Source organism: Onychomys torridus, chromosome 2 (assembly GCF_903995425.1).
Source record: "Onychomys torridus chromosome 2, mOncTor1.1, whole genome shotgun sequence".
NCBI classification, from domain to species: Eukaryota; Metazoa; Chordata; class Mammalia; order Rodentia; family Cricetidae; genus Onychomys; species Onychomys torridus.
Genome location: NC_050444.1, coordinates 135,176,661 through 135,190,890, shown reverse-complemented (window position 1 = coordinate 135,190,890; position 14,230 = coordinate 135,176,661). Strand labels below are relative to the sequence as shown.

The 14,230-nt window shown below is 45.5% G+C and overlaps 1 protein-coding gene across 11 annotated transcripts in view; it reads right to left on the bottom strand.

Annotated features, from left to right (window-relative positions):
- Nucleotides 1-14,230, bottom strand: part of Scmh1 (Scm polycomb group protein homolog 1) — a 156,342-nt gene that overhangs the window by 5,543 nt on the left and 136,569 nt on the right. For all 11 annotated transcript variants that reach the window (XM_036178158.1, XM_036178155.1, XM_036178154.1 and 8 more), the window contains 3 exons: nucleotides 11,723-11,923; nucleotides 9,939-10,130; nucleotides 1,671-1,865 (listed from right to left, as the gene is read on the bottom strand). In XM_036178158.1, the coding sequence (XP_036034051.1) occupies nucleotides 1,671-1,865; nucleotides 9,939-10,130; nucleotides 11,723-11,923 (588 nt within the window). The remainder of the gene's footprint in view (nucleotides 1-1,670; nucleotides 1,866-9,938; nucleotides 10,131-11,722; nucleotides 11,924-14,230) is intronic.

Here is a 14,230-nt window from a genome sequence, read left to right as displayed (position 1 = left end):
CTCTGTACTTTTCCCATGAATCTCACCTGCAATACTGCTGTCTCTTGTGTATCTCTAAGATGACTCATGGCACCCCCTCTCTTCCATTTCTAGGTCTTTCTTAGTGAATGGTACACCACCAAAATTCTAAACGTGAGAGACAGTCTCCACTTCCTCCTTCCTCACAATCTTCAAATCTTTCTAAATCTACCTATTGAGTAGTTTCACATCTACATTGCCCTAACTTTCAGGCCTTTCTCACTGCTGGTCTGGCTCATTCTTTAACTTCCTAACTGGTCTTTCACTCTAGCACTCAGTGGTACTTGGGGTTCTGTTTGTGCCTTGCTTCTGACTGGAAGCCACTTGTGGCTTAACTCTGCCAGAACGGTCAACTCCAAACTCCTTAGTTTAGAAAGTTTCAATAATATAAGCTCCGATCTTTCTAGGCTTTCTCTGAGAAGGCCCAACATGACATTATGTTTCAGGAATATCAAAGTACACACAGTCCTGGTACTATCCATCTGACGCTCTACCTTTAGCCCCATCCCTTCTTACTGGAAAGCGATTCCTCTTCCCCACCCAAGACATGGTCATTCATCTCATCTCAGCTACACAAGGTGCCGCTCTCCAAGGAAGAGGGCCTTGAACAAGGGATAGCTGGAATTAGGTGTGGTGATACACTCTGTACCCTAATAAAATTTGTTTGAAGATCAGAGGAGAGAATAAGCCACTAGATTAAACATAGAGGCCAGGCAGTGGTGGCACACACCTTTAATCCTAGCACTCAGGAGGCAGAGATCCATCTGGATCTCTGTGAGTTCAAAGCCACCTTGGACTACATGAGACTGACTCAGTCTAGGAGAGACATAGCCAGGCAGTGGTGACATACACCTTTAATCCCTGTATTTGGGAATCACATGCCTTTAATACCAGCACTTGAGATCTAATGCCTTTGCTTGGGAAGGGAAGCACACACACCTTTAATCCCAGGAAGTGATGGCTGGACAGAGAAAGGTACATAAGGCCTGAGGAGACAGGAACTGGAGGCTTTTTGAGGAAGCCCTTTCGGCTAGAGGCCTTTTGGCTAGGCTCTTTCGGCCGAAGCCTTTTGGCTGAGAGGACCCCTTTTGGCTGAGAACTCAGAGACATTCAAACAGAGGATTCATGGAATTGGGAGGTGAGATGTGGCAGTGGCTTATTCCTTTGTCTCTCTGATCTTTTAGCAGTTTTTGTTGTTGTTGTTGTTGTTTTTTATTATAAGACCATTTAGAAATTCATGTTCAATTAGGTGTTCCTTCCTGCAATTTCATACTATCAATTGTGTATTTTTATTGTTTTATAAGTACCTTTTAAAAGTTTGTCTTCTGTATAAGACACTTTAAAAAGGTAATTTGTATTCACCTCATACAAAATACAAATGGTATTCAAATCAATGGTTAAAGGCTGGGAGAACAAATCCTTGCCTGTCCCTTTAGTTCTAGGTCTTTGGCTCCCAATTTATGTTTTTTTTTTAAATTTGTTTGGGTTTTTGTTTGTTTGTTTGTTTTGTTTTATTGTTGTTTCAAACCAAGCCCAGAATACTGACTACATGCCAGATGTAGCACAGCTCCAGTCCCAACACCATGCAGCAGGGACAAGGGAAGGAGGAAGGGTAAGGAGTCAGGAGGGCCACAGAATCCTGATCAGCTTACCCCTGGAGCAGAGCCTGCGCACCGCTGAGGCAGTGCCCAATGGGAGGCCACAGGAGGGAAGCAAGGGCCGACAGCCAGGAGTTCGAAGGTTTTGGGAGGTGCTGACAAGGTTGGCAGGCTTCAAGGCAGAGTCCATCAGGTCTGAGTGTGTCTCCAAGGACCGGGCCAGGCTATTCCCCAGGACGAAGGTTTCACCTGGAAAATAATAAAACCAAGATTAAAGGAAGGCCTGGCTTAGGACTGGCAGAGTTCTGCTGGCTCCAGGTAACTGCCTGAGAGGAACAAGAGGCAGCAAGGCACAAAGCCCTACAGGGATTCAGGATGTCTGTGCATCAGTCATGGCTCCTGGCTCCCACCCTGAGCTCAAGACTGGATTCTTCTCTGGTTTCTCTAGACTGTTCCTTTTGGCCTGGGATAGTAGTGGGCCTTTCCGTATAAGGACAACTTAAAAAGCTAGAGCTACTTTGAGTGGAAGACAACTCATTAGTCATAAGATACTAGAAAGACAGCACTCGGGAGGCAGAGCCAGGCGGATCTCTGTGAGTTCGAGGCCAGCCTGGTCTACCAAGTGAGTTCCAGGAAAGGAGCAAAGCTACACAGAGAAACCCTGTCTCGAAAAACAAAAAACAAACAAACAAACAAAAAAGACACTAGAAAGAGGGTCGGGGCAGTGGGAAGGGATGCATATGCTGAGAAGAGCGTTCTGTATGCACCTATGCACACATATGCGGAGGCCAGAGGATATTAGGTGTCTTCCTCTATCAAGTTTCTACTCACTGAATCCAAAAGTCACTGTTTTGGATAGTCTGAATGGCTAGTGAGATCCCAAGATCTGCCCATCCTTGCCTGCCCCGTGCCCCCAATGTTGGAGCAATAGGCACATACAGCCATGCTCAGCTTTTATGTGAGTACCAAGGATTCAAACTCAAATCCTCATAATTTCAGAGCAAGTGCTCTTAGTTACTGAGCTGTCTCCCTAGGCCTCAGATGAGGATTCTTTAGAAGCAGATGCTAATCTATCAGCAGGACATCTCAGAACTACTCCATGACACCTGGTTAAAGGCCTGTCTGCAGAGAGCCTGCTCCTTCAGTGCCTCAGTCATCTGTACTGACCTTATTCTACAGAAGCATTCCAAGGCAGCTGGGGGAGCTCAGACACAGGGACCAGGATCAAGGTTAGAACTTGATTCTGTCACTCAGCAGAGTGCTTCTCACTACATTGTGGGAAACCTAGAAGAAGTTCATCCGCTGGGCGTTGGTGGCACACACGCCTTTAATCCCAGCACTCGGGCAGAGACAGGTGGATCTCTGAGTTCGAGGCCAGCCTGGTCTACAGAGTGAGAACTAGGACAGGTACCAAAACAACACAGAGAAACCCTGTCTCGAAAAACCAAAAAAGAAAGAAAGAAAGAAAAAAAAAGTTCATCTATACTACAGGAAAGCCTTCCAAAGGCCTTCATTTGTGAACATCCAAAAGCCTTTGGGAAGGGAATCTGATGCCAATTCTACACCTCTATGGCCAATATCAGGTAGTAGAACCCACACCATGGTTCTACTACATCACTGCATCATGGAACCTAAAGCTGAGACCGTCTTAGGATGGCATGCTGGCTAGTCTCTGTCAACTTGACACAAGCTAGAACTGGAAAGGAGGGAACTTCAATTGAGAAAATGACTTCAAAAATCCAGCTGTAAGGTGTTTTCTTGATAGTATGAAATTGCAGGAAGGGACACCTAATCCTAGCTATGCCTTGTTCAAGGCCCTCTTCCTTGGGGAGTGACACCTCGTCTAGATGAGACTAGAAGAATGGCCAATTCTTGGCTGGGGAAGAGGAAGAGCTTTCCAGGGAGAAAGGATGGGGCTAAAAGTAGAGAGTAGACTAGATAGTACCAGCACTATGTGTGCTTTGGTATTTGGTACTGGATTAATGGGGGAGGGCCGAGCCTAATGTGGGTGGGGCCATCCCTGAGCTGGTGGTCCTTGGTTCTCTAAGAAAGCAGGCTAAGCAAGCCATGTGGAGTAAGCCAGTATGTGGCCTCTTTCCATGGCCTCTGCATTAGCTCCTGCCTCTGGGATCCTGCCCTGTCTGAGTTCCAGGCTTCCTTCAGTGATGGACTACAATGTGGAAGTGTAAGCCTAATAACCCTTTCCTCCCCAACTTGCTTTTGATCATGGTGTTTTGTCACAGCAATAGAAACCCTGACCAAGACAGCTGGTTCTGCCTTAACCTAATCAGTTCCTTAGCATTGGCCACAGCATTGACTATACATGTGTAAGGAACTTCAGGATCAGAAGATCTTATCCTTAGCGTTTATCTTTGAAATTATATGATTATATGAAAAATATAAATTCATTATCTGGCTAAAAGAGTCTTAGGATTTTAGGACTATTTCTGTTACTTAAATTAGTTTAGCAAGCATGGACGCAAAGTCACATTTCTCTTTAGGTAACTAATCATCCTCTCCAGGAGGTTAATTGTGGAAGCATTTTCCTAGTAGTTCTTGGAAAAGATATTTGAAAAGAGGAGTCTTTGAGGGTCCAGAGATTCCTAAACCATGTACCGACACTCCTTCTGCAGTTGAGGTTTCCAATTCCTGCTTTCCAGGGGAGATGGTATGACAGTGGCAAACATGTCCCATTTGAGACATGAGCAGAAAGTCAACCCCCAAACTAGGAGACCTGGTTCTACATCTGGCTCCTTCCTTTTACAAGGCAAGGAGTCTGTCTTCTCCGAGGACCTGCTCCCTTGTGTATAGACAGGGAGAACACCAAATGAGAAGATGAATCTGAGGAACTCTTGTTTTGTTTTAGAGTTACAGCAGCAACCTTGAGTTCTCTGCTGTACAGCAGAGTTAGCTCACATTTCCAGAGTGTGTGCACTTAGCCATGGCTGAGGAGCATGCTGCCTGCTTCTTAGAGCTAACGAATGTCTGGAAAATGACAACAGCAGTGTAGGAACAGTGCTGGGGGTCTCCAGAGTTCTATAGACCGGTGAATCTCTTCCTTCCCACACTGCTAAGGATGCCACTTAGGCCTAGATTCTGAGTTGAGGGATCTGAAAGCTTGGACTGGTGATGTCTGCAACTAGGTATGGCCATTAGATCTTGTCCTAAGGAGGTGTACTACGAAAACGAGGCATCATGCCCATACTCTATGAGGCACTAGTCTTTGTAAGGCTGGTAAAATGGGGTCCTGGCTGCCTTTGGTAGGGCAAGGCCTGGACAAGACTACACCCCTTTCCAACTGTGCTCCACAGAGCCCTAGGGTCCTTTATAGGGAAGTTCTGGGCCTCACCCCAGCATCAGGGAAAAGATCTCTTGCTTTAAATTCTGAACATTGGTAAGTCATACAATCTTTTGTGCAAAAATAATGTTTGCTAATAACAATGAAGTTTCTTTATGCCTTTATTTCCAGCTGCCATCTAGTGTTCTGTTTGTGACAAAGGGATTCCATTTTCAAAATTCTGTAGCTTACAGAAATAACAACTGTAAAGTCTCACATAGATTTTTCTCATAGAACCACCAGAGTTTTGGGTGCCTGGTGTGCACACTGTTCTGCAGACAAGCTTAAAAATCAAATTGCTAGGGACACCTCATCTGAGAGGGCTATGTTAATACTGTTCCTTTTGTTTGTAATATTTATAACTTTATTACTTTTTAATCTACCTATATTTTGTTGTCCTTCCCATTAAGCTCAGATGTCTCAAATCCCAGCACAGAGAAGGGGAGTTTCACCCCTAAACAAGAAGCTATTTGCAACTGATACTTTCTGGGAAAGGGAAAATCAGTTTTCTCCAATGGAGCGTCATTGCTCTGTGCCCAGGAGTAGTCAGCTAATGTAAAACCACAAAGTGGACCCAGACTCTCATTTGTGTGTGTGCTTTTTGTCTTACTAGTTTTTCCCCTTGTCTTTGTTTGTTTGTGAGAATGGGTGTATGAAGTTGGTTGGGCAGGGGTGTGGGGAGGATCTGGAAGTAGTTGGGAAAGAATATGATAAAAGTATATGTAAACACTTAAGAACAAATTAAAAAGTTTAAAGACTAGAAGTCTCACGAGGACTGAGACGATCTCTTGTACCATTTGCATTGGCAGCAGCCTAAAGTTGACAGCTTTTCTAGAAGAAAGAGTAGCAGAGGATATGGGATATGATCCAGAAAGTGAAATGCCATCAGCATGTATGTACAAGGCCTACACTCGTGTCTGTGTTCTATGCTGGAGTGAGAACACTCACAGCTCTAGCTCCTTGTTTTCTTAGTTCCCCCTGCAAGGGAAGCTTGGCTCTAATCCTGGAACTCTGGAACCTTGAAAGCATAATATTCTCTATGCTCAGCGGGTGTCTGACCTCTGCTTGATAAAGACCCCAATGAATGGCTGTTTTCTTGGGGGATTTTTGTTAATCATTTTATTGAGAGGTCTGGGGGATAAAATGCCCTCCTTTTAAAGCTAGAATCTGTCTTTTAAAAACCCTTCCCATGTTCTACTCTCTGCAGTCCAAAAGAACAGCTCCGAGTCCTTCCAGTCTTCCCAGACTGCCCTGGGAGTATTTGTTACCTGTGACTTTTCTCCATACTCCTTCCCTACCCTTTCCCTTTTCCTCACTCCCTCGCTGGCTACCCTCCCCTAGGAATGCTTGTAGGGCAGCTTTGCAGTAAGAGCCACAAAGAAGCTGCCTCTTATTGAGGGTGAGAGCCCAGTACAAGGGACTCACCTCTGCCCACTAACATCCATAGAGCATCAGCACAGTGGCACGCCCACATTCCCCAGCATCACAACAGAAGTTAATTTACATTCACCCTGGTTAGAGACTTTCCACCTCTAACTTAACAGATGCGCAAGCTGACGCCCAGGACAGAGGGCAGTGGAGATGGATGAACAATCATGCCAAAGACAGAACTCAAGTTTGAGTCCTGGAACAATGGCACAGTTTCCCCTAGCAGGTGATAGCCAGGAAATCTCAAAACAGCACATCTGGGAGTTAATGCTAGGCAGATGTCAATTATAGCTAATGTAAATCCACAGCAAGTAGCTGAAAACATTTTCTGCCTCATATTACCATTTTTCAGGGAGACCACAGGAGCTCCCTACTACAGCTTCCACGAGCCTGGCACTTGGCTCAGAGCACATGCTGTCCTGAAGAAGGGCTCTGCTCTTATGCTGCCTGGCCCAGGAGTCCTCTCATCCACTTCCTTCACTTTATTCTTTGCTTACCACAAGTGGCTGGGCTGGAGCATCTCTGCTCCATGCTCTTAACCACACGCCTCTTCCCTCGGAGCTTTCAGAGTGCAGGGCTTCAGTCTGTCTTACCTCTGTCTCCCAAAATCCAGTATAGATTCTGGCAAACAGTGAGAATTTAATGACCTAAAGCCAAAATGCCTGGATTGGTCCTTCAAAATGCCATGCAGTCAGAGAAGACAGAAAGAGTAGAGAACAGCTCTAGATAAAGGAAGCTTAAGAGTCAGGACAATGAAATGTACCAAATGATCTTTTGATCTTAAATTAAAGAAAACAAAACAAAAAACAGCTATAAAGGATGATATTGAGACAACTTGGGAAATTCTGATCTGAGTGGTATAGTAGCCCAGAATAATTTTATTTATATTACATTTATTGAACACAAAAATACTGTCCTTCCTGCTGCCCTTCTACCCTTCTTCTTGCCCATTCTCCCTCCTCCCCTTCTTTCTCTTCCTGACAGAGTTTCACTGTGTATCCCCAGCTACCCTTTAATTTGTAACCACTTGCCTCAAATTCCTGAGGGCTGGGATTACAGGTATGTGTCTGTGTTTTGTGATCTTTAAAAGTATATATGTGTGTGTGTGTGTGTGTGTGTGTGTGTGTGTGTGTGTGACACAAATATTTCACTAGCAGTTAACTGTTGTGTACTAAATAAATAAAAGCTATACATACATACATATTAAAATATATAGATACAAATATATCTGCAAACAGAGAGACAGACAGCAAATATTGCATAAAGCTCAAAGTAACTCTTGGTGAAGGACTCATTTTACTGTTGTTGTTGTTGTTGCAATTTTTCTATAGATTTGAAAGTTTCCAAAATAAAGCAGTAAAAAAAGCAACAGTCTCAATTTAGGTAAAGAAGCTTTAAGGGATGTGGACTTTTGATGTCTGTCTGTTACACTGGAAGTCCAGGGTCAGCTGGGCAAAGACCAGAGAGGGAGGGAATTGTGGTGGTAAGGCAGGAAGTGGGGAAAGGGCTCCAGTAAGCAACCCAGTCAATACAGATGAGACTCATGGATGCCACTTCAGTAGCAGTGTGTGACTATGCAGATGGGCAGGAATGGCAAAAAAACGAAACAAAACAAAAAAACCAGGTTCAAAGGAAAAGCAAAAGAAAGCTTTGATACTCATGGACTTCTCTACAGAGAGGAGATAAGTAATCAGAAAAATATAGGTGCTGATGAGGTGTCAGAGGCAGAGCAAAGGGTCAGCAGGCAAGCAGGGAAGACAAGCTCCAGAGCAGAGAAGAGTCAGAAGTCCAGACAAGGCCCTGGCTTGTTTGGGCACAGTTAAAACACGGCTTCTGAGAAGCAAACGGAAGCCAGGATGAAGCAGACAGTATGCTGAAAACTTCCATGAGAAACTGAGCTGGGTGAGCAGTGGAGGATCAGAGGTGTTGTGATCTGTCTGGAAATGGGGTAGAGAAAGGACACAGCCAACAGCTGAAAACGACACCCCTGTTCTTTGTCTTTTCTTTTAGCTGGTGAGGCAGGAAGAAGAGGCTGCATGGACTTTGCTTCTTTTATCTGGCATTGAATTAGAGAGATACAAACCAGAACACAAGTCCCAGGAAAGGCTGTGCCATGTGCCAATCTCCAAACACTTTCAAGACTGGAAGCCCATCACAGGCATGTCCCCAGCAGCCTCTGAATGCTGCTTTCCCTAGTTCCTGAAGGGCAGCACTCTACTTAAGAATTCCGAGTTTCTGTTTCTTTGACAGCTGCCCTGCGGACATGCCTCCACTCCTTGTCACGCACCTTCTCTTCCGGACTTCAGTTAGGCCTCTTGTTAGGGAGACAGAGCCCAGGGCTCCTGAGGGACAATGGCTGAGAGTATTTAACACTGTCTTTGTACCAACTTCATCCTATCCAGGACAACATTACAACTGAGGGCTCTTCTTACAGGTTCTGATGTTGAACAAAACCATCTAGAGCAGGTAGTTTAAGAAGTTCCCTCTGAAGAACAGAACCAGCTGAGAGCATGGTACTTATTAGGGACCAGATGTCTGGTTGGCTTACTAGTATATGAGGAATTTAGGTATCTTTTCACCCCAATCACATCAGCAATTCTCACTTGGCTGCAGAGGTAGAGAGGGGTCAGGAGAGGAGACTGGGTTCTGAGCACATTCTCCAGAAGTGATGCTTTAGTCAGAGTCATTCCATTAAGAGTTTGATAAAAAGACAACAAGGAAGGGAGTGTGGGAATGAGACTCATGTAGAAGATCCCAGAGCACCTTTCAGACTCCTGCACCCCCACAGCAAACAGAACAGTTGGTACCTCCTCTCTGCTCAGGACACCATCTCCAGGTCTCTTTTAAAGAGCAGTTCCTCCCTCTTAACCAGCAACCTACCTCTCTATGTTTGGGACCAAGCCTTCCTGCCTCCCTGGACTCTGCGTCCTGTCCTCCAGCGCAGAGATGCCGAGCCCCACTCACTCTTCAAACTCTCTGGAAGTGCTTAGTCACCGACCCAGCCACGTGGCATCCGCTTTCTCATTGTGGGTCTGGTATGGTAACTAGAAAGTTATTTTCCAGCCTAGTTGGAAACGGCAGGAACTTGCACTGACTTGTTGGACTGGCAATGTTAGAAGAGGTAGGGCCATGTGCCAAAGAAAAGAACGGATAGCCAATCAACATGGAGCAACTTTCTCAACCTCTAGCCTAAGAGTAAACCTTGGTGCTGGCAAAGGAGAGCTCTATGAAGCCTTTGATGCCAGACTCACACTGGGAGAAGCTGGGACTTCATGGGCTCCACACTACCTGTGTGGAGGAATCATAGGACAACTTCTAGAGTCAGGGTCCAGAGGAATGAGACATTCTAGAGTGACAACAAAATCCTGAAGAGTTAAGATGACAAAAGACCCAAAGCCCTAGATATGACCCAGATGTGGAAGGGTAAAGAGCAGAAAACCAGAACTCTGGACAGTGGGTGCTAGGCTTGAGGCCCTCATGAGGGCTTCCCTTGGCCTCTTGCAGATGCTGCTGGCTGCCCAGTTCCCTTGCAGCCCAGGCCCCATCCCAGCTCCTACCTGGTAGGTACCTGTCGTGGCTGTGGCTGTACTCCGTGGCAGTGAGTGGTAAGTGAGTCTGTGTAAAGGGCTGGCTGCCAAACAGACTGTCACTCCCAAGGTTGTGGCAGAGCTTCTCCAGGAACCGGAGGACATAGGTGATGCTGTTGACTGCTGGGAGGTGGAGGGTGTGTTGTTCCCGGTCAAACATGGCTGTGGAGTTAAGTAAACAAGTCAGTCGTACAGTGCAGTGTGGTGCTGGCCAGAGAAGCCCAGCTCACTGCTCATCTTGGGATTGGCCGGTTACACAGAGGCAGTGCTCAGGCTGCTTGTCTGTCTGTCTTCTTCCTGCCTCCCTTGCTCAAGGGCTTTGATTTTTGCTTCTAACTCCAAAGGGTGTGCAACCATGGGAGTGGCCAGGCCAAGTCTGTTGTACCCTCAGGGCTCTGGAATGAGTTCACTCAACCTGTGAAACAACTATGAACATAACGCTATCAGATTCATCACCTGACTGGGCTTCCTTCAGGAAATGTGTTCACCTAGGGTGCTGTTTTCACAAGAAAGCTGCCCAAGCACAGGTAAGCTGTACAGAGGGAATACTGCCCTTGGTAGTAAGGGCTTAGGTTAACAATTTCCAACTCATATAAGGATACTAGATTTGGGCAACATCTGGAAATGTTTCATTCCTGTTTTTATTTTATGTCCTATCCAGTTCTATCAAAATATTGGCATAATTTTTAAAAAGCAAAAAGGCTCATGTAATTGGGAAAATGGAGATCTGGGGAGATAAATCACTCTTAGGAAAGTTTTGAGGAGGAAGAACTCTAGGTAGGTAGAGGCAAGGGCAACTCCAGACACTAAGGAAGGCTCAGACCCTGCAGACTGCTGTAAGGGAGAGGCCGGAGAGTGGTCTGGCCTCAGAAGGACAGACCTACCGTAGCGGCAGTTCCCATTCCCATGCAGCCAGTTACTGCCTAGACTGGGCTCCCTAACGTCCCTGATTCCCCGCCACAAACTATTTAGATTTTCCTTTCCACCAGTGCAGACCTGAGCCTGTCACCTCTGTTCTCCCTTTCCTGGACAGTGGATGGCAGACACCTGACACAGAGTGAAAGGTCAACAGGCATTCGCTAAAAGAATTGTTTGGCTACTTGTGTTCCCTGTCAGCTGGTTCCTGAAGCTAATCACAATAGCTTGCTGAGGAGGAAAGGGAGAAGGCTGTAGGGCAGCACTGCTGGAAAGACTGGAAGGCTGCAGGACAAGCCTCTGTAGGCTTGGTGGGTAAAAATAAGAGTTTGGATTTAAGAAAAGTGAAACAGAAACAAGGCACAGCAGGAAAGTATTTTCAGTTACAGCAAAAAGTACCACACAGTTAAACTCTCACTGTCCTCTGCCCTGGGTTCAGCTCCCTTGTATGGATCCTAGAAACCCAGAAGCTAAGGAGGCAGAGGAATAGGAGAAGGTCAGAAGTTCCCTGAAGCCATTTGGGGAAATTCTCATGTGGCAATAACATAGCCCCTATGTATCCTTCCTCTGGAACAGCTTTAAGCCACACACCCATATATTCTGTGGGGACAGGAAAGGACTGTTCAAAGGCTGTGTTAGACAGTCTGTTTGGCTATTCTTGGCAGAGATGTATGGCACATGGTTCAGAAGAGCCTGGAGCTGGAAGTGGGAACTCTTGAGGAATGGGATACTTCTGCATTCTCCAGAATCGTTAAGTATGAACTAGGAATTAGGATGGCTCATTAGAATGAAGGCCTGCCCCTCTGGCTAGAAAGTCAAACCAGCTTGAAAGTGTTTACCTGAGATGATCTCACCACCATGGCCTTGTTTGAGGAAGCTGAAGACAGTTTTCTGGTGATAAGCACAGTCAATGCAAGCCTGGACAGCCTGCTGCAACACCACAGAGGCACGGGCTGGCCCAAAATGGTCAGGAAGTCGTTGGATCTTCTTCTTATCCAAGTGGGGGCCCGTGCTGCCGCTCTTGTTCAAGTAGATACAAACTATAGAAAACAAAGAACCAAAGAACCGAAGAACCTTACAGTGTGCCTGGCAGAGAGGAGTCAGAGTGCATCTCTCTTCCATCTGCTAAACTCTGGACTTGGCGCCACTGCCGTCCCCACAACTACACCACAAAACACAGTGGGTGATAAAGGGAGGCTTGGAAAATCCCATGCCTGGTTGCCACCAGCCCAAGGTGTCTGGAGACACAGCCTATTAGCAGAAAAACCCAGAACAGAAATTAAGGCACAGAACTTGTGTTTTGCTTTCTGGGCCCTGAAAAGAAAATGTAAACTCTGTTCTTTCCTAGATCTCTCTAAGGCGAGTCAGATGACAAGTGAAGAAACAGCCAATAGCACTGTGGGAACCACACAGCAGAGTGGAGGAGGAACCACTGACATAGCAGACCCCAAGAAGCTTTGTGTCCTACAGCAGGCGGAGACTGACTTGAAGACACCTAGTTGGCAGAATAAAGGTGCTTAAGGAGGTGCCTATAAGGGTCAATCTATGAAAAAAGCAGGATCAATTTAGGTCTCTTAAGAATAGGGAGCAGGGGACTGTGGGATGTTCAGTGGATCCAGTGCTTGCTGTACAAGCTTGAAGACTGGAGTTAGGCCCACAAGAACCCATGTAAACACTAGGTAGGCATGGTGGACCACCTATACTCCAAACACTTGCAAGGCAGAATAGAGACAGAAGACTGCTGGAGCTAGCTAGCTACATCGACTATCCCACTATATGCGTACGTACACACACACACACACACACACACACACACACACACACACACACCACACATACTACACAAATATACATCAACAACAACAATAAAAAACAGGACATGGTGGTGAACACCTGTAATTCCAGCACTTAAGATTCTGAGACATGATTCTGAGTTCAAATTTAAGAAAAACAAACAACAATAACAAAAAGCAAAAAGTAAAAAAAGAAGCTGGGCGGTGGTGGCGCACACCTTTAATCCCAGCACTCGGGAGGCAGAGGCAGGTGGATCTCTGTGAATTTGAGGCCAGCCTGGGCTAAAGAGTGAGTTCCAGGGCAGTCATGGATACACAGAGGAACCCTGTCTCAAAACAAAACAACGTCCCCCCCTCAAAAAAAAATAAAAGAAAAAGAAAAAAAGGGGAAGATTTTAATGTCTGGCAGTGTTGCCCTAGTACTGAAATCACAAAAAATGGAGGAACTCAGAGACAAGACAATACAAATGTTCACAGAGTTTATTTACAATAATCTCAAATTGAAACTAGCTCAAGTGTCCATCAGCAGGAGAATGACCACACAAACTAGGGTATGCTCATTTAATGATATACCATTTGGCAGAAAAAAAACCTTGACTTATGGATAGGTACAAAAACATAAGTTGTCTTCCTGCCCCCTCCTCCCCCTGAGACAGGGTTTCTCTGTAGCTTTGCGCCTTTCCTGGAACTCACTTGTAGCTCAGGCTGGCCTCAGACTCACAGAGATCCGCCTGGCTCTGCCTCCTGAGTGCTGGGATTAAAGGCGTGCGCCACCACTGCCCGGCCATAAGTGTCTTTTAAAAGAATTTTTTTTTGAGTGAAAGAAACCAAATACAAGAGTACCTACAGACAACATGGTTAATTTATATTAAATTCAAGATCTGCGAAATCTAATTCATGATAAAAAGATTTCAAGCACAGTGGAGACATAGACTGATGGCAAGGAGCCTGATGGAACTTCTGGGGTGACAAAAGTGTCATGTGTTTTGATCAGGGGGTTGGGGGGAACCACACACACACACACACACACACACACACACACACACACACTCACGACGTAGTAGTTACACAGGTGCTGACATTCATTTAAATTCAGCAGATTGGCTAGGTGATGGTGGTACATGCTTTTAATTCCAGCACTTGGGAGGCAGAGGTAGGTAGATCTGAATTCCAGGCCAGCCTGGTCTACATAGTGAGTTCCAAGACAGCCAAGGCTACACAAAGAAACCCTGTCTCAAAAAATGCAAAAAAATAAATAAAATTCAGCAAATTGTATATGAGTGTACAATATATTTGCAACTAAGATTTGTACATCGCATGGATATAAGTTTTATATGATTATTCCAATGGTGATTGTAAAATTAATTTACATGAGTCATATGGTGAAACACTTCAGCATGCCTCTCATTGTTCTCTGTCACACTTGACCAACAGACAACAGTAGGTATGACACTGTGCCAGTTTCTGGGCTTAGGATTAAAAAACCAGCAGCTTCTACGTCTTGTTTCTTGGTGTATTTACTCTTGGATTGCAACTATTTATTATGTGTAAGAA